This window comes from Pagrus pagrus (genome assembly GCF_965226575.1).
Source record: "Pagrus pagrus genome assembly, chromosome: 8".
Lineage (NCBI taxonomy): Eukaryota > Metazoa > Chordata > Actinopteri > Spariformes > Sparidae > Pagrus > Pagrus pagrus.
This window is the reverse complement of record NC_140192.1, coordinates 4,214,926-4,240,160: the sequence shown is the minus strand read 5'-3', so window position 1 is coordinate 4,240,160 and position 25,235 is coordinate 4,214,926. Positions and strand designations below refer to the sequence as shown.

Below are 25,235 nucleotides of genomic sequence, written 5' to 3'. Positions count from 1 at the left end.
ACTGAGATGTTTACATGAGTCAGACGTGTTTGTCTTCTATTTCACAATTATGATTCTTTTTCATTCAACCTTTATTTATACAGCGTGGCCCGAACAGATTACATTTCATTACATCTGTTTTATTTATCAGCTTTAATCGAGTTGTCTTGTTACATGTCCTGCTCTTATTATTATTTAGTTAACAGAGAGAAGACAAACAAAGCACCGTTGTACCTGAGGAAGATGACGATAAAGATAAATCTAAATTTAAATATGAGAATTTATTCTCTTTTTCATGGGCGCTCTGTGTGTTTGGACAATAAAGACAAAAACTACAATAAGATAATAAGCAAAGAGAAATTGAAAATCCATAAAGAAGCAGAACATATTCATACAGTATATCATACATAGGCCTGTTTATAATAAATATGCAACAAAAACAAACCAAACCACAAACAGTCAATGAAAACACATGCAACTGCTCTAAGTCTTAGAGAGTACTAGTGAGGAAAAAACTTGTTAAAGCCTTTTATGGCTCCAGAGGAAGCTGCATGTAATCTGATAAATTGCCTCCGATGATGTCACTCAGTGGCTAAGTTGTATTGTGGGTAATGTAGGCGCCGGGTTTTGAAAAGGAAGAATAATGCCGGGATCATTGGTTTTTAAACTCTCCAGTCCAACAGCGTTGTAGTGCAATGCTCGACCAGTGGACTGCTTTTCATACGTGGAGCCTACATTACCTGCAGGAACTAGTATTCATACGAGGATACTCTTTCATTAGGATTAGTTATGATTATGTCTGTGGGACTGCTCAGTTTTCTAGGGAACTTGCATTGTGTGTTTTCTGAGTTACGTGCATTAAAAAAACAGCAGCTGAAATGCTTTACAGTGTCAGTTCGAACACAAACACTGAACAGCATCTTTACCACCTCATTGCTCCACCACCGCCACACGCTACACTGTAAACAAGGCCCTACTATTCACTTTTACAGACACGCACACTCGTATATGAAGAACAAGAGCGTGTAACTTAAGTAATTCACTGATGTCATGCAAACAGTGACGGGAAGCCAAATGTTATATAACCTGGCTGTTAGAAAACGGCTCTCCTGCCAAAGTATACAGATGGGGTCGCGATGATGTAATTCCAGGATGCAGACGCCATCGCAGTCGAGTCAGTGCACAGATATTTAGCTATGCCTGTGATAGTTTGCCCATTCAGGACAGTCATAAACTGTGACACTCATGATGATACAGTTTACAATCCCACTTCTGTTTTGAATGAAATGTGTTGGCGAGAAAAAACACGATCCGTTGCATTTTATGTAAAAGAAATGTTTATTTCCATAATGAACACATACAGTACATTATTTTGAACATAAAAAGTGCAATATGCATTCAAACTACAGCAATGTACAGTACAAAAGTTACTGCATACTTAAATATAAAAAGAAAATGGTTACAAAACTGTGAAGTAACCTATTGTGATCGTTGTCACGTCAGTGTGACGAGAGTTTTTTCAAACTCACTGATGATATGAGCGTAAAAAGCTTAACAGCTATGAGCCCGATGACTTCACTGAGTCTCTTTCTCCCAAAAGGTGCAAAAAGATGTGACAGCATTTAAATACGTACATGATTGACATTACAGTTCACATATTTTGTACAGCGTCAATGGTGTTTCCAATTTGTCAAGACAGCCAAAGAACTTTGGTCTTTCACATTTCAAAAAGCACAAATGAGTTTAAAGTGTTGGCAACCCTGGAGGATGAACTAATTTAAGGTATAGAAGGTTTGTTTCGTGTTCAACTAAAATGTCTTATGTTTATATTTTTCCCCCCAAATGATCGGATAACACATGAATTATACGATTTGACTGCCATTAATTCTCAGTTCCTGTCACACTAGGTGTTCGTTTTATGATTTCAAGCTATGCAGCGTGACTCCTCTCTCCGCTCTCCCAAGAAACATTGTCGGGAATGATGAGGTCAATAACATTAATCTAATGTTATTTTGGAAGATAGCTTGCTGTGTACCACTATTCACTCAATAAAAAAAAGCAGTGCAAAGGAACAACAAACTCAGAAATGTTTTTGTTCTGTTTGTTGACAACAGTGAGCAAGCCTCTGGCAAACAAAGTCACAACCTCGTCTCTTCTCTTTCATCCCATTCACACACTCACAGTCTCACATACAGTCAATGCACTAACACGCTCCTCTGCACGACGATTTCAAGACTGATTTCCTCACTTTAATTCGACATCGGCAAATGAACTGAATAACACTCTCTCGCCTGGTGGCTCCATGAACGCAACATGAGGAAACCATTAATTTTACAACCCTCTAGCATCTAAAACATAAACTGTGCGGTAAACAACTCTACATTTATTAACACTTTGCTTTCTGTCATGCTCCACTGAGGGACTCAAGTTCAATATAGGCTACCACTTAGTACCAGACAGTAAAAAATAATCTAAGTGCCAATGGATACCATAATTTGGTACATATATCAGGTACTGTGAAGTTAAAGGTTAGAGAGCGTCTTGTACCGTCTCATCCTGCAGTCACACACACAGCTCTGTGCCTCTGGTCTCATACGTAAGGCACTTGTTTGTCCATGAATCAAACCAAGTTAGAGGTGAACTGATGGCTTTACACATTTGTCAGATACAGCAATATGACTTTGATCACTGTGAACAGCAGTTTGAGAAACTATGTGGCAAAGGAGAGCGTACACTCCTAATAACAACACTTGGCATTGTTTTTTTTTTGTTTGTTTTCATTTGTTTCATTTGACTGAACTCTCCAGACCCACAGGGTGACGGATGAGGGGATGGGTGGAGTGTTTATAACCTCCGCTTGATGTGTCAGCTCCTGGGCTCACCTGGTAGAGCTCTCTCTGGAGTGTGCAGGTCCTTGCAGGGCCGGGGCAGAGCGGAGGTGGTGGGGGAGTCCCACTCGAGGCCGGTGTCAGGCTCTGGGGACAGCGAGAGGAGCAGTAGTGTTCCTGCATCTGAGGAGCAGGCCGAACACAGGTCCTCCGAGGAGAAGTTGAGGCTGCCCAACTTGGCCAGCGAGTTGGACCGCTTCAGCCTCGAGGGTACGGTCAGGCCTGCCAGACGCATGCGGGTCTCGATCTCCTGCGCCCTCTGACGTACGAGACCCGGTTTCCCCCGAACGCTGCGCAGGCTGTCGCTGCTGGAGCTGCGTGTCAGGGTGGAGCCGTGAGGCGAGGAGTTGGGTGTAAGCAACCCGGACCCCACCACCCCCAGCAAGGCTTCATTGGTCAGCGGCACCACCAGTGGCTCTAACCGCACTTGGCATGGTGTAGAGGATTTAGGGAAATCTCCAGTGAAGCCAGAGATCTCCTCTTCATCCTCAGCATGACAGGGGCTCTTTTTAGACCTTTGGCATGCGTGCAAAGGCTGGGATAAACCTGAAAGTCTCTCTAGTCTCTCTGCACGCCGGCGGACCAGCCCAGACCTCTGCAGCTGCAAAAGGGTCTCCTGTTGTTGGCCAATGTAGCAAGCCACACCGGGCTTCTCTTCCTCCAAATCCATACTCATTAGCTCAGGGAGAGCATCTGAGGGAGCTGCAGAATTACTTTTCTCGGTCTCCATCTTTTCCCCCGATAAATCACCATTATCTATCAGCTCCGAGTGCAGCGAGTCTTCTGGCTGCTGGTCTGCTGTGGGTGTGGAGGCAGCACAGTTGGCACAGTCACACAGAGGGCCACAGGGGCGCAGCAGTACCACTGAAGACGTGAGGCCTTCAGAAGAGGTATGGGACAGTGGGAGTGAAGCACTTGGGACTTCAGGAGGACTGGGGTTAAGGCAAAGCTTAGATATGAGGGCTGCAGCATCTTCTTTCTGCTTGCACTTTGAATCCCAAGAAGACAGGGTAGAAGCATCGACTGAAGGAGTGATGGAGAACGCATTTTCCTAAATAGAAAGAGAAAAGAGGATAAATGTCAGAGGTCACTTTTTAAAACTGGATTCATGAAACTAACAACAGGATTCTCTCTCTAAAATGTAGGTGAATCATAAAACTCAAACTTGCATTAAGATTACGTGGCGCGCTCAAACGGTTGTTGTTGTTGGAGTTTTCATTGAGGGTTGCCAGGTCCATCCCGTTGCCCTCTGTATCCACATCTTGTGTTTCTTCTCCTCCGCCTCCTTCCCCGCCTCCTCCATCATCTGGCTGCATGAGCACCTCCATCTCTGCCTCCTCCTTCTGCACCTCCTCCTCATCCTCCTCCTCCACTGTGCTGAACTCCAGCCTCAGTCGCAGCTCCTCCAGCGGCTCGGGGCCCCGAGAGCTCGTCTGGGCAGCGGTTCCCTCTGCTGAAGGTCCAAAGTGGGAGAGTGGCAAGGCCTCATCATCCAGCAGCGCGTCCCGCTCCACATCCTCGATTTCTATAAAGACCTTTTCCATGCCAAGAAGGGGAGGGCCACGCACAGGCGTTGATGGTTCGCTGTCCAGCGCTGAGTCAGAGAGTCGGCGGAAATAATAGTTGTTGTAGGCGGGGTCGATATCCAGTGAAACAGTCCTGCATGGGGAGGGACACGCAGCCCCCTTATCAGACAGCGCCTCCTCACAGCAGGGAGACATCCCCGGCTCTGGAGTGAGGTGGCCTCCCTCCTCCCCTCCACAGCACTGAGACAAGCCCTGCTGCCCTTCTGCCATCTCACAGTCTGCGTCTGGATGCCACAGCTTGTTGTGACGCTGTTTACTGGAAATAAACAAATATAATATGCAGATGTCAAAAAACAGGTCCAGTTAGAAAATACAACTACAAACAACACTGTGCACACACACACAAGGGGCTGTACCTGGCATCCAGAATGCCCTCGTACTCGGCCAGTTGTCTCATGAAACCTGGGTTCGGTCGAGTGATGCTCCTCTTTTGCTTGACAAAGTTGTAAGCCTTCTCTAGCGACCAACCGTACTCCTTCATGGCGTACGCAATGACAGTGGAGGCGGACCGACTGACGCCCATCTTGCAGTGAACTAGACACTTGGAGTGGTTCTTTCTGTGGGCAAGAATTTAAAACATCAGAAAAACAAGCTGGCTGTGAACTCAGGAGCACTGGGATGAAGCGTTTGTGCACCGGGAGAAAAAAATGCTGCTTTTGCGTCTTGTCTCCCGGACAACAATATCGGGACATCAGAGCAAGGAGGATGTGGGTGCATGACATGATCCATAGAAAATACAGTGAATATTATCGCCTAGGCCAGGAAATTGAAAAACCAGCGCCTATCTGAAAAGTTGAGAGATTATCAACCCGAAGCACTCGGAGCGGCCGCACAAAAAAGGCAGAACGCTCGGAAAAAAGACACTCAGTGAAGCTGCTTTTCTCTATGCAGACACTCGCTACTTGAAACAATTTTAAAAAATGCTATGTGGACACAGGCCCTTAAGTATGGAGCTTTTTATTTTTTGCAAAACTACTGCATCCATGTTACTGTATAACAGAGTCAAAAACAACATTTACTCCTTAGATATTAATGCAATAATTAAAAAAAGAGAAAAATAATTAACTATGATGCTCAATAAAAACAGTAGAACACATCAGGAGTCCTTTGGAGGACTTTATTATGTCTAAAAAATAAAATTACAGCACATTACTGTTCAAAGACTTCTATCATAACTACACTACTCACTTTGCTTTAACAATGAAGTTGTACGTTTCATTCCAGTGAGCCAGCAGGTCAGTGGCGTCTTCATCGTAGACGCGTATGTTGTGATAACTGAATGTGCCTGGAAAGAAGTTGTCTATCTCCCTGGTAACGTTGAGGATATAGCCCACCCTGGGGAGGAAAGATAAAGTTAACTCGTCAACAACATTCCTTGCTCAGGTCATAATGAAAATATTTTTTTTGTGCGGCTATCTCAGTTCCTCCATAACATAAAATAAATCACCCCGACTCTTGCAGCTCCTCCAAATTAGACGCATTCCATTCGGATCCCTACAAACAAATGAGGGAAAATATTGTTTAGACTTCAAATCTTTCTAAGCTTGTTCTTCTTCCTCTAAAAACAATCATGCGACAGGGAAGCAGTCATTCTTCTGAATGGAAAGACTATTGTTTTTATCTCAGTTATTCACAGGAAACAAATGATGTATGAGACGGTATCTCACCAGGTAGACGTGGTCAAAGATGAGGGTGGCTTTGTCCATCTGGCCCAGGATCAGCAGCATCTCGTTGTCGATGAACTCTTTGTACTCTTTCAGGTTACAGTTCATGTGTTGTTCCAACTCTGTGCGGATCTGCCCAAAGAAATTACACAGAACATGTCGATTTTTATCAGTCACTGGGAAAGGTTCACTTTAAATAGTTTCCCTGAAACTACATAAATGTTATGTAACAGTCAAAAGATGGAAGATCAAAGATGACTGAATCACAACAGCACAAGAGTTTGGGTTGATAATACTTTCTAAAGTCTTTGTTCGCAGCCATCAGATAACATTAGTTTGTTGTTAGAATACAAAATACAATCATAATCCTGTAATTAGAAAGTACTGTAAAAGTGGCTAAATCATTTAAAGGGCAATCACTAAAAAAAGCTGACATGTTTCAACCATTAGATCTTCATCAGGGCCTCAAACAGGAGCCACTGATTTAGCCACTAAAATAAAGGCTTTTAAATATTTACTTCCTCTTGTTGTTTTGATACTTTTTGTTGTTCGAAGAGCCGGGATTGCCTCTGGTTTTTGATGTACTCTTCATTTACTATCATAAATGACAAAGACAAGCAGTAAATCCTTACATTTAATACAAATGGAACCAGCAAATGTTTGACATTTTTGCAAGAAAAAAGGCCTGTAACGATTAATCGATTATTAAAATAGTTGCCGATTCATTTTGTTTTGATTGACTAATCCATTAATCGACTAATTGTTGCAGCTCTAATCTTCATACACAGAAATATAAATGCAGTCAACAAAAATGAAACCACAGAAACGTTTGCGTGTGTGTGTAAGTGTGCTGCATATTTTACCTGTTTGCAGGTGACGTTCTCGAGGTCTTGGCATGTCATGATGCTTCTGAGTTTGGCTTTTATAAGGCACTCTGTCCTCTCTCTCTCTGAAGGCCTGCCAAAGAAAGCAAGTTGTTCATACCATCTCAAAAACAAGTTTAGCATTGATTCAACTTCAGTCTTTATCTGATTCTGATTCAAGTTTACTGACTTGTCGACAAACATGGGAGGTGAGTCTGGCCGTGTGGTCTCCAAGTCCTTCATGGCGTTCCACTCGTTGATGCAGCTCTGGTCCGAAGCTATGCAGCTCTCGTAGTATCCCATCCAGGTGAGCGCCATGCCTCCAGGGAAGTAGTTATACCTGCGTGACACCTCACATACCTTGTGCAGCACCTGCAGGGCTGACCTAGATTGGGATTGTTTGGAAAGATAAAGGTCATAGTTGTAGAAGATTAAAGTAAGTCTGGTTTTGCGAGATTTCTCAGGAAAAATAATAAAATGACTGTCGTGCTAACGATCTGTTCAAAGATCTATGCAATTCTCTGCACATGCGTCCTCGTGTCAGCAGGTGGCAGACTTTATCAGCGCTGCCTCAACCCGCCTCACTGCAGCAGAGTGACACATGTGCAGCAGATTGGCACGTGTGTTTATATGGAGGTTTACTGTGGTGTGTCATGAAGATAGATTTTTTTTAGACCGCCACTGTGTCTCCAGAGGTTGTTCATTACTCACCACATAGCCTGCACTGACACGGGTTTGAAGACGTGAGTCCGACCTGCCGTGTTCACAGTAAAACCCCTGAGGAGCAAACAAAACAGATGGTCATCCACGTAGCTATGTGTGTATCATGTTCAACCCAAGTGTCAGGTGTAAATGCATTGTTGCGTACAAAAAGTAGGGAAATTTCACTGGGTTAACTGCTGCAGCTGTGTTGTCTATGAGAGAACTCACCCGTCTCCATCCAGATGGATCTTTGTGTCACTCCACAGAGGTAGCACCATGCCGATCGAACAGCTTTTGCTGGCAAAGGAGGGAGAAAATTAGACACTGAAATAGTGCAAAGTCAACAGATGTGGTTTTCCTCATTAAAAACCTCTATTGCTGCACTTTTCTGCATTCTAGGAAGGGTTTCTGCAGGTTCAAAGTTGAATTTAAAGACTTTTAAGACTCCCCCCCGATTCTAAGTTTGTGTTTTCCCTGTACTTGTTGCATCTTGAGCTGTTGTAACAAGTGAATTTCCCTGTTGTGGGATAAATAAAGCCTATCTAATCTAATCTAATCTAAGTTGCAGGCCTTAGTTTTGTTAGTGTGAGTGGGTCGCACTGGGGTCAATCTTTGGTGATGCTCCCGATGTGACAGAACAAGATTAACTAATGGCAGGTGCTTGCTAGTGGTTACGACAGCTTTATGTATTTCTGACTTCCCATGGGGCTCTAATGCCTTTAAACTATCTGGCCCAAGGTGCAGCTGGCTTCAAATTTGAGATTTTCAACAGGCTTCAACTAAGCACTCAATGCGCTGTTCTCAAACCAGATCCGGTTGAACATACACTAACCCATTTTAGATGAAAGTAATGATAACAGAAACAATTTTAACTTATTACTTCTTGGAAGTAGCAATTCTTCTGATAAGGGTTGACGCCAGGTTAGCTTGCACGCTACATCACGTCACATTCGCCAGGTGTGCACCAACAGATTAGTGATAATTTGTTGCATGTTGGTTTCATTTAGTTGCAGCGTAATCAATATTTTTTGTCCTAAAACCAGATTAAAATGCACACTGGGGGTGCCACAGTTAATCAGTTGGTATTTGTGTGTCCCATGTACAGAGGCCGTGTCCTCGCCACAGCAGCCCAGGGTTCAAATCTGACCTGTGGCCCTGGCCCTTGCATTCATAAAAAGAGATTTGTCTTTTTCAAACAGTTTATATATCAATTCATGACAGGAGCTCCGTTAACTTTTGACCAATACGGCTTTCTATCTGGAAATCAATGATCATCAAACCCTTGCACACAGAAGGGGCTTACTCTTACCAGTCTTTGCTCGTAAAGTCGATTCCCAGTAGGATGTTCTCCTCTGTGTCTTGTCGCCCACTGGTGTACACCACCACCATGTACCGCACACGATCTGACCATGCACTCTCCAGCCGCACCGCCTGGACAGGGTGAAGACAATTTATCTCAAAGTCAAGTCAGCACTTTTTGATTAAGTGTAAAAACTCCTGTTTTCTGTTTGTGTCATATTGCCAAGCAAAATACCTTTAATTGCTGTGGCATTACAGGAAGAGTTAATCTCAGATTTAATGAATTTTCGCATAAGAATGCATTAAGGTGCAGAGATTTAATAAACATACTTAGATAAACTTAAAACATGTGAGCCATGCTTAATTCAAGTAAATCTAGTGTGGTATGTTTTTTGATCATCATGCCGCCGTTTACACGAGCACAAAACTCTGATTGTACACAAGAGAATTTGCCCTGAGAACTGACCCTCCTGCTCAAATCTGTGTCCAACAAAGTGTCACAGCTGGATGTGCAAAGAAACTGCAGTACAAGTTTGATGTAATAGGTTAACCGGGTCCTCAGGATGTGTGAGAACACAGAACATAAAATGAAATAACTCGGCTTCACACTAACACATACACACACACACCTACACCATGGAAACATTTGGTAATGCTCTTCTGAGTGTGTTCAAACCTGCTCTCATGAGCTAGTAATTACAGTGAACAAATAAGCGTCTTAAGTACACAATAAAATGCATTCTGCAGGGTTTTGCTATGCCAGATTGTTAGTCACTGTGTGAGTGTGTGCATGTTTTTGTTTTGATGTATACTTATGTCGTCTCTCACCAGTTTGATTCTGTCCTCCGAGCGAAGAATGTTTATCATCACCTGCAAGTGTTGAGGTAAGTCGCCTGTTGGAGAAGATCATAAAGAAAATTGATCCATGATGAGCGCCGGCTGTGTGGTGATCATAAATCTACCTGGACATACACACTGACACATTTTGACGTGAATGAAAAGATCCAGATAAAGTCTGTTTCATTTTGACAACACTTGACGTTATACTGCTCCCTAGTGTTTACACCAGTCTTCATGCTGGAGACAATAACATATAACCAGTTCAGCCATTCTTTATCAGCTGACGTGTGTTCAGTGAAGAGGAATGAATGGATGATACATTTATTTTCTTTCATTGCTCCCTGTGCCAGGTCTGATGTAAGACGTGTCGCTGAGGCTGGATAATAAAAACAGGGTGTGGGGATGGGCCAACAGCAAGTCAAAAGTAGAAGCTGATGGAGAGCCAACTATGTTGAAATGTCACAACACGTAGACAAATCATGTCACCCTGACTGGTTCCAACTGAAGCTACTGTTATGAAACAAAGAGTGTTTGAATCTCTGCCTGGTCATGAACTCTTTGGACCTTATTAACATGTGGGTCAGTGTTTTCACATCATGCATTGTTTTTGTTTTTTTGATAAAGGTTGAAATAAACGGTGAAAATAAACAGAAAATGGCTCCATACAGCTCGTCCAGCGTACTCAAAGTCTCTGGAAGCCCCCGAGATCAAAAATGTATTTATTAAGACATTATTTACATCCTATATAAATCGGACAGCTTAATTGTAGCTGCTAAGCTAAAAGCATCAGCATGCAACCCGTCTGAAGTGGGTGCATGAGCTCGACCGCACTTCAGGGGTGTAAATATTGTGCTTTCAAATCTCACAGAGACTCAGATTTCATAGACGAGCTGTAGGGAGCAATGGAGTTGAAGTCGCTGTCTACTTCAGTTGTTTAAGTCAATTTCTGATCCATTAAGAAAGATTAAGGGAGGAACTATTTACCTATTTTGATTGTATGATAATGCCCTGAGCTACTATTTGAACAGGTTGGCCCTTCTTAAACCTATTCCTCCAACATTGGATGAATGCTATGAAAGCTATAAGTCCTCAGCTGCTGGAGGAAAAATCTGGTAAAACCCTTTATGTGTGTTTTTGACGGTTGAGATGGATCCAAGTGGATCAAACTGTTTAAAAAGTCAAGTGAGTTCATTGGTCTGTGGCTGCCAAGTTGGCATCTGTTCTGAATAACAACAGGTGCAAGATATGAGAATCATACGCTGAATCATAAATATATCTACAGACAATTATGTATCGAGTGTCCATGTTGACGTGAGAGGTTCAAACCAGTCCAGCAGATAGCCTTAACTGACACCAGTGGCTGTGATAGTGGGCATTAGCAGATTCCCTTGCTGAAAGTACAACATGTAAAAGACAACTGACCTCCTTTTTTATGATATAACGTGATAAATGTCACACTTGTGTTATACGTAACAGATTAAAATGTATCTCTGTATATTTTAAGCTCTATGAAATATGTTCTTCCAAAAACTGCCTCATGAGAGCAGAAGATATCCTGTTTAACTGACTGATGGTAGGATACCAGTTCATAGAGCAGGGACACCTTAAACTAGCTCTACTTTAAGTTATTTTATTTGTAGAGGGACCATGTAAAATATTTGATGCATTGTACCAGAGTTAGCTTAGAGCTCTGTAGTCCCTTGGCAGGTCATAATTAAAACTTCACATAGTTAAGAACATCACTGAAAAAATCTACAAAAGCGCTTTGCACAATACCTCACACCGTTTGTTTTATCCTGAAGGTCACAGTTACTTGGAAATGATACAACTATTTCTCAGCCAAATGTTTGGTAGGACCAGCGAGTATGTGGGTTACTTGACAAAGTGGCTGGTAAAGTGGACAAACCTGCCAACGTCAGGCCATGACCGGCCAAATAGCTTGGCAGCATTTTGGATGTTGGCTTGTTCTTATTTCCCATCATGCCAGTGGGCTGTCAGGTTAGTCTATGTCTTTTAAATAATAACTGTGGCCTTCAATGGTGACAGTTTAAAAACAAGCCTTTGATTTAATACACTGGCCAGTTCATTGTTCAGTCCAATCAATAAAAGTCCACTACAGTCACCAGTCACATCTAAGAAAGCAGAAGGGGACACTGGGACTCTCATAGTTGAGTATGAGCAATTTAAGCAATTTGGCTACTGTTACTTTCTGTCCAATAAACACACAACCTGTAAGGTCAACTACCTATTATCAATGTTGCCCTGTTCCTGTGCAATTCATTCAAATTATGCCAAAAACTGTTTCTCCCTCAAACTCAATTTCCTTAAAAAAGTCATAGAGGGTATGATGAGGACATTAAATGTGACGTATGTATGCTTCACACAATATAGCACTCCAGAAAAACAGAGGAGGTAATACAAACAATAAGGACCTCCTTTAAGCGTCAACACAAGTTTTGCTCACGGTGGATTTAAACACTAATCTGCCTAAGCTATACGTCTGGAACATGCTTATCAACGAAGCAGCCTCCATCCTCCTCTCCTCAGCTACAAACATCTGCTGCAGTGTTAGGAAGCGCAGCACATGATCTAATCACACAAACGCTCCACACAGCCTGGACGAGAAGCTGACAGGGATAATAAAGAGATTCAAACTACAGTTTGGGTAATTGTGGAGGATAACAAGGTGTGTTTTTTGGGTGTCATGAGTTGTGGTTCTCACCTGCATGTTTGTGGTGAGGATGTGCTTTCTGGCCCTGCTGACTGCTTCCCTGCTGCAGGAAGAGAGCAGCACCCTTCACCATGAAGAAGCTCTCACTCAGGCTGCAAAACAAATGGGACAGAGGAGTTAAATGCATTGAAACACAGACGCTATACACCAGACAGCCCGGCACAACCGTGCCAGCTTGTTCGTTGGACAGTTAGGCTGAGAAGTGGGACAGGAGACAAATGAAATATTCAGTTTTAAAAGGACAGTTGAGTTCAGTAGACACAGCCGTGAGATGAGCATTAATCATGTTTGTCTGCTGCTGGTGATTTACATCGACAGCTGAGTGGAAAAGCCCAGCTGCCACGTTAGAGGCAGACCTCAGGTCTGCTCTGCAGCAGCTATGAATCAAGTGAATGCTTATCTGTCTTTTTTCTGCTGCATGGGCTACACTCAGATTTGACTTGTCAGGCTGCTGCTGGCTTGTTTTAATGCAACAAAGACCTGAATAATTGACTTAACTGCAGTTGTTTTTGATGCTTTAACAACAGCAGCAATTACCAGTTCACACTATCCTGTAAAAAACTACTTTTTAGGCTGGGCATTGGAGCTGTCAACATGACATAAGACACTGCAATAAAAAAGAAGTGAGGTGTTTCCTCCGGGCTGAACTCAATCATTCTACTTCACTGGAAAACAATGTGAGCGCATTTATAAATCTACCTGGCAGCAGGGAGGAACACATGCCCGCTGTATTCTGTGTGTGCAGTCGGGCAAACCAGGACGTTATTAGGTAAGTACTGAAGTGATGAGTGACAGGAAACAAGACCAAATCAAAGCCTGTACTAAAAACAAACCTGTCTCTAATTACAGGTACAACATCAATGTACAGCACAGTGTCAGTATTACCAGCTTGTCTCAGCTTCATACAGCAATTCTGCTACTAGTGTAATATTATTTTGTTGTCTAATTGTCTGTTTATATTACCGTAATACTAAAAATCTGTATTAGCCAGTAGTGCTATTATTTAGTGGGAAAGGCTGTTCATTGCCAGGGTTTAACGCTCAAGACTAGACTGTTTGTGTTTGTGAATATCAAAATTGTTCACTTCAACTCATGAACATGAACCCGCCCTTGTTATCTCAGAAATGCCCGATGAGTAAAGCACATGTTCAACTCTCAACTGAGATAAGAAAGAAAAGAGATGGCTCACGGCTTAGCTGCTACGATTATCAGCTCTTGAAAATATGATGTGTTTAATTCGTTTTTAAGTGCAAGTTGCAATATTTACGAGCCCAACGTAGCATTTTACTTGCTCTGTGCAAATCTTGGGAATCCCTGATTGGTACTGGCTAAAAAACCTATATTGGTTCATATCCTTGAAAAATGTAAACCTTCTCATACAGATACATCTCTGACTACAAAGAACCCACTGACCAACAGGTACGAATAAAAGACCTTAATTTAAATCATATCTATGACCACAACTTTCACCATCGCATTTTTTCATGCAGCTCTGAAACTGTTCCCTCACTCAGCTCTGTCTGATCTCATTCAAAACCCACATAGAGAAGAGCTGGCCCGGGCCAAACAGATGATTTTGTGGGAACAATGGACTTCATTTTGTGCACCTCGCAATAAATTCCCTCCGCCCCCAGCACCATAGAACAAGTTCCACAGTGACAAAGCACGGGGGTGGACACTTCTCAACAGGAGCTTTTGTCTCACTTTGGTGGATTTTTGTTCCTGTTTGTTCTCTGTTAGAGATTTACGATGCTGTCCACTGTCAGGCAGTGATGGATAATATGAGGCAAAAGTGGCAAGAGCGAGCAGAGTGCTACGGCCTCATTACTGCTTAGTACGGTGTTTAAATCCCTGCTGCTTGTTTTTCCATCTTGAACTAGTAACCCAACTTTAAGTCCACAGGTCTTAGCTTGTGATACCTGATAGCTTCACAGAAAAAAACACACACACACAAACGGTGCACTTTGGTGAAATTTGAGGATGTGTGAAACTTGTCCTTATGTGTAAATCAAGAGCTGTCCCGTTGCTTTACAGGCTGTACTCAGACATCCTAATTAAACAGCCTCGGCTCTACTGTCTCTTGCCCTGCAGCACCCTGCTATCAGCTTCTCCACAAGCACCGGGGCTAAAAATACATCTGGTATCAAAGCAAACAAAGACTATGACAGAAAAGCTCGCCAGATAGCCTCAACGATTCCACATGATTACAACCTGCAGTACCTATAGCTCCTTTACAGACAGAGAGGCAAAGCACTCCAACACATCAGGTCATACAGATAAACTGTCGCAGAAATAGTGAACCAGTGAATCTCAGCTACTTATTGTGGTTGAGGTCCATTATCTGACATCAGCTGGACATGAGTGATTGATTCAGTCTGCTGGCCTGGAATGACACTATATAATCTGTATCTGCAACTAAGAGTCAAACACCTACACTGAACTAATTAATTCATAGTTAACAGTCTAACAAAATATCATATAGAATTAGCTTAAAAATAATAAAAAACTAGAGCAAAAACTTGACCTCAACTCTCATTTTCAGAGGAAAACTGAACTCACATGCGGTTTATCTCACTCTGGGTCAACACGGCATTCTCCACAAAATACGGTAGCATCTTCATCATGGCCTCCTGAATGGGTTCTACCACCAGATGCATCCTGTTGTCCGGAAAAGAAAAACCCGGGCCTCTCCGCCACGAGCTACCTCCTCTTCATCAGCCTCCAGAAAGAGTCAAAGAAGGACGAAGGAAGAAGAGTGACGGGTTCACCACTTTTGAGTGACAGACTGACTGACAGCCTGCACTCATCTGTGCTGCTCAGGGAAGAAGTGCCGTCTGTTCAGATGCCACACCCTCTTGTTTCCTCCTCCTCCTCCTCCTCCTCCTCTCTCATCTGAGCGTGTCTGTGTGTGAGAGCGAGTCAGACTCCTGCCTGGAGCGACGAACTGCAGTCTCCACCCGCTGCCTCAGGCGAACACACAACTGTGAACGTCTCCTCCATCCCTCAGTCTGTTTGGTCTCGTCACACTTTTTTTTTTACACCATGTAGTTACACATTCACACCCGTAAGAAAGAAAGAGTTTGACTTTTACGTTCATGGTACACTCTTTAAGCCTTTCCAACAAAGACACAAAGTCAATCACATGCTTTCGTTGACTTTTCAGAACAAGTGTGCAGAAAAACAGAAGGGTTATAGAGAATCCTCTAGAATTCAAGAGGCGGATTTCCCCTTCCTTCTTTACTTTCCTCATCCATCAGATCTGGCTCAGTACAAAGCGAACAACAGGTTTCCTCTTTAGCCGATGCAAAACATGTCCACATGTAGGATCCTGTGTTGCTGTCCAACAGAAACCCACTGAGAGTGCCGTTTTGTCTCTCTGTCTTCCGGGGGAAAAGCACAAGACCACTTGCTCAATTGGAGGAGGAGGAGGGAGGAAAAAAAGCAGCCAGAGGAATTTTGGCTAAAACTTCCTAATGGGATGTCTCCCTGTGCATGCCACCTTTAGGGTCAACAGAATCCAAGGTAGTGCCTCCAGGGAGCTCAACACATGGGCCAAGCATTGGTTGAAAGGGCAGCGAGAACTGGAAAGCTCCCAAAACTCCCCAATCTCATTATAACCAGGCTTACAAGGGGGAGATTATCTTGTCTCTCTCCTTCAAGTGGCCAGCACTAGCCGTCACTCACTCAGATGTAGCGCAGACAAACCACAATGAGTTAGATTACTGGAGAGGACAATTACAGGTTAAGGGGGACGGATCTTTTATGTGTGATGCACCTGCAACGGTAGTGAATGTTATTTTTAGATGAATGGAGGGAAAGTTAAAAATAAAACTGAAATCAAATATAATAATGTCATGGCAGCCCAGAAGAATTACTGAAATTTGAGCCCACAGATAAGCATCCGTTTAAGCATTGAAGGCTAAAATAGTCTTATTACTTTCTTTCTCACTTTCCCTCTCTCACTAAGCACTCCCCCCACGTACACAAAGACGTGGCACAACTCTGTTAATCTGGGAGGATTCGCTGACAGACATACACAATAGCTTTGCGACACAGATAACAAGATAGCCCTCCTATTCTCCTCAACAATAGGACGACGTCTGTCACAAGCAGTGTCTCGCAAACACTAAAGTCTACATGCTGACGTCATGTTCCAGGCGGAAACTGGGACACCTCAATAAGTCAGGTGTGTGTAGATGTGGAAGGATCTTATTGGACAGAGGAACTTCATGAGGTCAAGCTTTAGAAGGAGCAGCAGGTATGAATGACGGGATGTTCAGGTATATTTTGTTGCTGCAGCAGTAGCCAGATGGATGGCTGAACGGGGCCAAACAAGACCAGATGTCCTTTAAGCCACTGCTCCGAATCTCCAGGTGTACCGGTATGTGAGAGAGGTTGGATTACACTGAGGACTCACTACAAAAAGGCTACACAGAGGCAGCAAACGGGCTGGTTTATTCAAGGTCTCAGAGTGTTTTGCACAATGAGGAATAAAGGCCTCCTCTTGGGGCAGCCAGTTGCATAATGCTGGCATTTTCTCACTTACACCACTGAAAGGGAGTATAGAGAGAGGGAGGGGCCGGACAGGGAGGAACAAACCTCCTCAGGTGTCAGTGGAGACATGGAGGGCCAGAGCAGGAAACTAATGACATCATCGGGTTACTTAGGAAAGGTTACCCTACATTAAAGGGCGTCTGCTGCAGTTTGTCTGCCTGTTTACACCTGACAGTAACATGCGTCTTGGGTGATGTGATCACAAGAGGACAGATCTAGTTCACAGCTGGCCCATCTCCAAACGTGGTCCAGCCAATTAGATCTCAATGCGTCCTCAATGGATCTTGGGTGCGTTTCAGCTGTACTAAGAGCTGTCCACTTGTGACAGGCTCATTGCAGGTGTGAACAGGGCCAAAGTTTCATCGTATCTGCGAGTGTTGCATTCAAGACCACAGACACAGAGACCAAGTCAAGACCAAGACCAGTGGGAGTCCCATATGCATGACGTACTATAAAATGTGGAACATGCATAACAATCATTTCTTAGGCCTTACCATCAAACTAACACAATATAATTTTTTTGCGCAAGCATGAAGTTTTCTTGGTGACTCTTGTCTTCCCATAGAAACCATCATTAAGAACAGTATGCATCAATCAATACAATAACACAGTGATAACCCTGCAGGGGTGGTCTTGACTGGTCTTGAAATAAATTCCAGAGTCCACTTTGCCTGAGAACGAGACAAGACAGAGAAAAAATGCGGTTGATTCTGAGACGAGACCTTCAAAAAGTGGTCCTTAGACCAAGACCGATCTTGAGTACTACGGCACAACCATCCACACATATTCTACACTCAAATACAGAGAGAGTAGTTTGACATATTATTGCATTTAAATCATTACCAGTCTCAAAAGCTGTGCTACCCGAGTAAGAAAGTGTTGAGGTTGCAGTGGGAGTTTTGCGATGTTTATTCCTGCTGAACTAACAATCTACCAATCCTCTGCCCTCCTTCTCTTTGCACCCCATGTCTACATGTAAAGACACATTTTTTTCTAACTGTGCTTCTTGCCCAACTCTCCCACTCTTGTACAAGGTGGTAAGATGAAATCACTCCTTGGTTCGGTGCCACCAACACCTGCACGATGTTTGCTTTGGCCCCCATCAACCCCTTTGGGCTTGTCATCGTTATCAAGGTCAGGCAGGAACAGCAAGTGCAAGTACTCCCACTTTGCAATGTTAAAGCTGTCCATCAACAGATGTGGCTGTTTACATAGTGAGCTAGATCAGTACATGCTGATCTTTAAGAGAAATATGGCTGTCAAATAAAAGACAGCTTTAAATGCCGTGATACTATAAAGCATGAATTTACTAGCAAATTCATTCCATAACGTGGCTGAAAAAATGGAGGGCAATCTTGAGGCGAGACAGGACTCGCTTCACACATAGATCACTCTCACAGACATGCATTGCTTGGGGACATTGCGAAGGCTGTTGCATAACTGAGAAGAAACTGCACACTTGGAATGACGTGTTCGACTATCTCAGGGTCATAAGTGTAGTCATAACATGTGACAAATCACAACAAAAAATCACAAATTCATGACAAGAGTGCACGTTCGCATTAGAACAGAGGATTCAGTCAGTAAGAATAACAAAGACCAACTTTCTGTCATCATTGTCACCATTTTGACGAGTCAATATAATATGTGGGACCAAAAGACACAAAAGCCTTTGTATTGATCTGCTCTGAACTGAAATTAAATCATCTGGAGTAAACAACTTCCCTGCAGTTGGGTTACAATAAGATGCGGGCTATTGAATTCAAGCAGCACAGTTCAGCTCAGTTTTGTTTCCAAAGCTGAATATTTAAGAACAATCAGTGTTAACATTCAGACACCTGTAGAACAGCTGCAATTTGCGGGTGCTCTTTAACACACATAATTGTTACACAGTCATTACATTTTAGTGGGTTAATTTAAGTCTAGACATAATGGATTGGCATTTGGAAGATAACGTCCAGAAAGAAACTGTTTAGTCTGCAGAAAATGAACAAAAGAGTTTAGTTTTTCTGTATCTGAGAGACACATTTACATGATATTAAATTCAAAATGCAAAAAAACACAGTAGAAGAGCAAAGTCAAACTTCCAGCTCTTCTACTTGAAAAGATCTTGTATCTTTCAAACTGCCCTCAGGGACTCAGCTTTTGACAGAAAACTGTCTTCATGAGGTTTTAACACTAATGACTCACTCTACTGCAATTTGTAAAGCACTAGTCTCTTATCCAAAGATAACAAATCCATACATGCACAATACACAAGTTACTGGAGACAGGTGTGCAGCAGTCACATCGTGTAAGATCTTTTTTTGCTTTGGGCTGAATTTTAAAAATCCCTCTGGACTGACTGCAGTGGATTCAGATCACCTGTGTGCAGGGTGTGGAGACTGACTCCTAATTAATAACTGGAAGCAGCCTGGGGCGATCCCCTCCCAGCCAGTCGGGGTGTGACGAGGCCCTTTTGTGAAGGCTTGAGAGAGGTGGGGACTGACACCCAGGTTGGACTCACTCTCATTCTGAATCTGTCCCCGACACACTGCAGACCTCATCCCAACAGATTGCCAGCCAGACACTCTGGTCTGTTTAGGCCCCTGTTTTAGGCCCCCTATGTAAATGCCCCATTTCGCTCTAGTTAAGGGAAACTGTGTTTATTCTTCAGCCCAGTTAAGCGACCACAAAGGTCACCAGTCAACTGGGCTACCTGCATCAGGGCCGGCCTAATTTGTGCAAGTGCTGCTTGTCTTCCAAATAGCCGGACGCCTGCAGGTTTTCTTTTGTTTGTTTATCTTCACTGAACTCCTTGAAACCTAAGCCCCTATACACCTTCAGTTTTTCCCATTTTATTTCATTGGGGACTTGAGAGCTTTTTTCATTATCCCCTGAAGAAGCGCTTGTTTATTATCCAAGTAGCTGACATTTGGCATTCCTCGTAGACATACATATTTTCTGTTTATAACTTTATGTAGGTACCGCCACAGGTGGTTTCTTACAATCATTTACTTTAAAATTACGAAGGTGGCAGACGAATTAGAAGATACCGTGACCTACTTAATTTATCCGTGGAGAAGATATAAGAGTATTTTATGTCTATGATCAATCAAGTGAAACAACAGCTCTCTCGTCCTAACCTGGAGGGTGAAAAAGATTTATTGTGAGGCGCTGGTATTAAGATTTCTCTGTCTTTCTGCTTACTATCATCATAGGTTAATTTGACTGGAGGACACAGAGTTGAGAAAACTATAAATACTCACTTTTTAAGCTATAATTAGCATTTTTTGGGTGATTTTTCTCTGTAAATGACAGTATGATTATACACGACTGTACAGTAATCAGCCAAACAAAACAGCCGAGTGACTCAACTGATCATTCACAGTTCAAGAACAAGTTCATCGATCTTTCTGCTGATAAAAGTTCAGACATACCCGTCACCATGTTACTTGGCTACTGAGAATAACATGGTTTTACAGTTGGTTATTAGGAATTGATGACTGTGCCAACAAGACAGACAGACAGGCGTTTTATGACACAAACGCTTAGCTGTCCTCATCTGTTGATGCCAGCTAGTCTGCCGCCACTCTAGATTTCACTAAATGACTCAAAGACAGATGCATCCAATCAGTCAACAACACCTGTGTGTAAAAGTTTTACCTGCCTTGCCACGTACCATGCAACACAAGGGGCTGAACTTAAAGTAAACTTACCTCTGATTTATTCGCCGTTCATCTTCACTCCCAAAATCCTGAAAAACAGATAAGAGGGAAAATTAATACCACATTGAAGCTGTTTTGGCAGAACTAACAAACATTTCCAATACTGGCACAAAACAGAAGCAACAGGCTTGAGGTTTGTATATACTGTATTTTACCAATCATTAGCTTTAGAGTACAAGTACCACCACTCCTAGTCATTATATAATATGCAAGAAAGCCATAATAGTTTCATTATAGCCATATTAGCCCTCAGGTATTCAGAGATCTTTCAATCACACAGGGTTGTAGGCAGAGAAGAGTGTAGTTTGTGCATCAGTCTGCCAGTACACACCAATCAAAGTCAGACTTGGACTGCTGTCTGACATATAGAGCTGCAAGCAAATACCAGTGTAGTCACTGCAGGTGTGTGTTATATGTATTTAATAGTATCCACACCACCTGGAGGAGCTTGCGAGACGCAGAGGGAGCAGACATGACTTGAAAGTTGATTAACAAGTGTGAGCATATTGTTTGTATGGCTGCACAGAAGAAAGCATGTTCTGCAAGAAATTACATGACGAGCAATTACATGGCAGAGGTGTACAGGGAGCTAATGAGCAAGGCTGTGTGAAAACATTAACAAGGCTGCAGTAATGTAAGTTAAAAGCGTTGCTTCAGTTTGGTCACAGACCTGCCTTTTTGCCCGAAGAAAACACACCACATTTTACATAATTTTGGCCACGCTGCCAGCCAATAAGGGATAAGGGAGGGAATGTAAGAGTATGTTAAGAGGTTTGCTTTATCTGATGGTTGCACGACATGGGTAAAAAATTGTGTTTGTCATATGATTCACTCATTTTCACTCGAAGAAACAGTTAAAATCCTGTTGACGTGACGTTTGTGTGGGTCTGTACCACACAAACATGTTTTCTTACATCTGGAGAAAAAGATTTCTGTAGCACTACAGCACGCAATTACAGTGCTGTTTTGACACACATTTGACTTTTTTTTGATTAAATGCACAGCCCTTACTACTTAAAACCTCCAAGTTGAAGAGTTTATGTGTTAAATAAAGAGTGATTGTAAATGGACTGTACTTATAAAGCGCCTTTCTAGTCTTAGCGACCACTCAAAGCACTTTACAACACAAGTCAGCATTCACACATCCATACACAGAAGCTGCCGTGCACGGTGCCGCCTGATCATCAGGAGCAATAACATTCATTTGCACGCATACAGCAATTTGGGGTTCAGTATCTTGCCCGAGGATCCTTCAATATTTAGACTGCAGGGGCCTGGAATCGAACCACAGACCTTCTGATTGGTTGGCGACCGCTCTACCTGAGCCACAGCCTCCCCAGATGTTAACTTTGTCATTTGGGAACAAAACCACAGTTATGACTAGGGTTGCAGCGATACCTCTTTGAAGCTATACTATGGTATTAAAACTGATGATTATTAAACTGTGTGCTCGTTGTTACAACAGTATGAGATTTTTTTGATATGAACAATCTCAATCACAGTTTCACACTATCACAGCAAACAGTATTACACATTTATTAAGTTTTATTATCAGTTACAATGACCACTAACTATGAAAAATGCTTTATATAATATTTAAGGTTTATATAAAGTTTCACGTCCATCAAGACATGATATATTATGAAATTATAACACAGCGTTTGTTTTGTTTTGGCCCATCTGATTAAAGGTCACTGTAACTGATTATATTGCGTAATACCATTTACTGTAAAACCATGATATTTTCTGAGATGGTAATCGTAGCGTGAAAATACCTCTGCAGCCCGAGTTGAGACTAGATTAAAACCTACAGAACATGTTCGCACATTTAAAAAAAAACAACAAATCAAAGGACGCTAAATTGACGCTAGCTCTGGCGTTTGAAACAAACGAAAGCAAAGTTTAAGGGCATGAAGACGTGGTTTTCCACTGTCAGGGAAACTCAATAACACCACTGTACAGCTGCAGCAAGTCAAGTATACCCAGCAGGGGGAAAAAAAAGAAAAAGCAATGCTATGGCACAGTATGTACCGAGTACCACAGGCATGTAACGCTGCATAACCAACCGTACATTATTATGTATTGGGTGAAATAATCTCACATATTAACCGCCTCATGCCAGCATCTATTAAATCTGTTTACCTCCGTTCTCCCTTTTCCTACAGTAGTACTCCACCACCACCACCCCACCCACCCCTCAGTGAGTAGATGACATCATAGCTGCAGCAGCTTTCTGCCAGCTTCATCTGTCACACCTCAGCACCCAGCTGGACGACACCAACCGCTCCGGCAAAAAAACGCCGAGGTACGCGGGAGAAAGCCGAGCAAAACCGACGGAGGGATTTCTCTGAAAGGATGAAACCTGTGTTCAATAAATAGCATCTATGTGTGACATTTAAAGAGTTGCATGTTTTTGAATCATGCAGTGAAAATGAAGTATTTTAATACGACTTTTGTTCTGATTGAACACTGATGGTTGTGAATAAACTCAGCTTTAAGATGTCAAGTCTGTTTGGTCTGATGTGGTCATACTGAGCAGAATAAGGTGAACTTTCCCGTCTACAGCTGGTAGTTAGCGCCCTCCTCTGGCAGTAAAAATGAGGAAGATATCTGCTCTTGAAAATATATAAGGAAGTTATCTTTGAATCATTGCAGTTTTGTGGCCAGGGACAATCACTGTCTTTTACTGTAAGCACCCAGAAAACAAGGAAGCTCAGGCTGTGACTCCCTGCTGCTGTAGAGAAGTGTCAGCACACCTTAAAGTTTAGACTTCCTCCCATTATGGCTCTACACCAGTCTGGAAATCTCATATTTTCCTATACTTACTGGTGAGGGCCAGCAAAGACAGCAAAATGGAAACTGACAGAAATATCCTGTGTAGATGACTGTCCCTAATGTGTTGTCTGCTACAGAGAGTGTAGCTAAATCAAAGCTGGCAGAATAAAACATCATAATCTCACGGATAATACCAGCAAATTAATATGAATATAGCAGAGCTTGGACTAGATTAGCATCGCGAAGGCTGTTATTGTCCTGATGGTGTTTGTCTTAATCATATTTCTGATTTTAGCGAATTAAAAAAAAAAAAAAACAGGTTACTTCCAATGTCAGCTAGTCACATCATAAACTGCTAACGTTAGCTACAGCTTATATCATTCATAAGGCACTTGACACACTCAGCTAGCTCTTTTTTTAAAAATGTTACACCTCATTGAGCAGCTTTTGACATTTTTCACAAGGAAGCCAGATAAACTTAAAAATGACAAGTACATCGGCCGTGTTGGCATATGCGGTGGCAGGATATATGCGGTTATCAGTCTCGAAGACGTCTGCTAGCTGCCGTTAGCTAAAGACCTAGCTAGCATAACGCGTTAACTAACGGTGCTAATGTAGCTTCAATCAGCGGGGCCTTTCTCCGGCATCATCTCCCCACATCCTCTGCCCTTCAGTCAGCACCTCGCCACCCCGGAGCATCGTTTTTTGTTTTCACCCGGGACCCAAACTGACCTCCCCCGCGGTCGTTGTCGCCGTGCTGGCGGAGGATGCGGCGCTCGGAGTCGGGGACCGCTGCAGAGTAACCAACGCCATGGCTGGAAGCTGAGGATGCACCGGCCGGCCGCTGGGCCTGGTGAGCTGCTAACTGCTGGGCTAACGATACATGCAAGTGATGGATGGACGGGTGGATGGAGGGAGAGAGAGCAGCCTCGATATCCTGCATGCAGGGCTGCCTGTGCAGGAAGTGCCGCCGCTCAGGGCGCAATCACAAGGCAAGGCGCTGCTAACTGCTGTTTATGAGACCCACAGTAAAGAGGACGTTATAAGTTGTAAAAGATACACTCGTATAAGTTGGTATAACACAATAAAATAGGAGCACATGTGGAAGGAAAAAAGGTTATAATGTGGTAAAGGGATTATACAAACATGAAATGCCATCTGGGGCATGTAAATAACATATAACATACATAATGATAATATAATAATAACAATTAAAAAAAGATAATAATAATAATGAAAATAATAATAATAATGATAATTATTATTATTATTATTATTATAATGATAATAATTAAAAATAAGATATGTTATAATGTTAATGACAACAATAATAATACAAATAATGATGATAATAATAAATAATAAAATGACAACAATAATAATAATAATAATAAATATATAATGATAATAATAATACATAATAATTAATAATAATACCAATTAAAAAATAATAATACAACATAATAATAATAATACCAATAATAATGATGATAAATTACAGTATACAATCATACAAAATAATAATAATAATAATAATAATAATAATAATAATAATAACAAACACCTGACCAATACTCAATTTTGGGGGGGCGATGCCAGTACCAATATTTGGAAGAATAAAATTCTGAATTGTTGAACACTTATGGT

At 42.4% G+C, this 25,235-nt stretch overlaps 1 protein-coding gene across 2 annotated transcripts; it reads right to left on the bottom strand.

Moving 5' to 3' along the window:
- Window positions 1–1,304: 1,304 nt before the first annotated feature.
- Window positions 1,305–24,590, bottom strand: ssh1a (slingshot protein phosphatase 1a). 2 transcript variants are annotated; one of them, XM_084359150.1, is made up of 15 exons: window positions 24,321–24,590; window positions 20,805–20,842; window positions 12,544–12,644; window positions 9,810–9,874; window positions 8,992–9,113; window positions 7,911–7,979; window positions 7,692–7,757; window positions 7,171–7,365; window positions 6,981–7,074; window positions 6,121–6,249; window positions 5,901–5,947; window positions 5,642–5,788; window positions 4,810–5,010; window positions 4,037–4,709; window positions 1,305–3,918 (listed from the first exon to the last, which is right to left on the bottom strand). In XM_084359150.1, exons 1-15 carry the CDS (start codon window positions 24,399–24,401, stop codon window positions 2,845–2,847), a joined length of 3,102 nt encoding a protein of 1,033 aa, XP_084215276.1. In that variant the 5' UTR covers window positions 24,402–24,590; the 3' UTR covers window positions 1,305–2,844. The 2 variants fall into 2 exon arrangements, with proteins under 2 accessions (XP_084215276.1, XP_084215277.1); XM_084359151.1 differs by lacking the exons at window positions 20,805–20,842; window positions 24,321–24,590 and adding an exon at window positions 15,112–15,363.
- Between the last annotated feature and the right edge of the window lie 645 nt (window positions 24,591–25,235).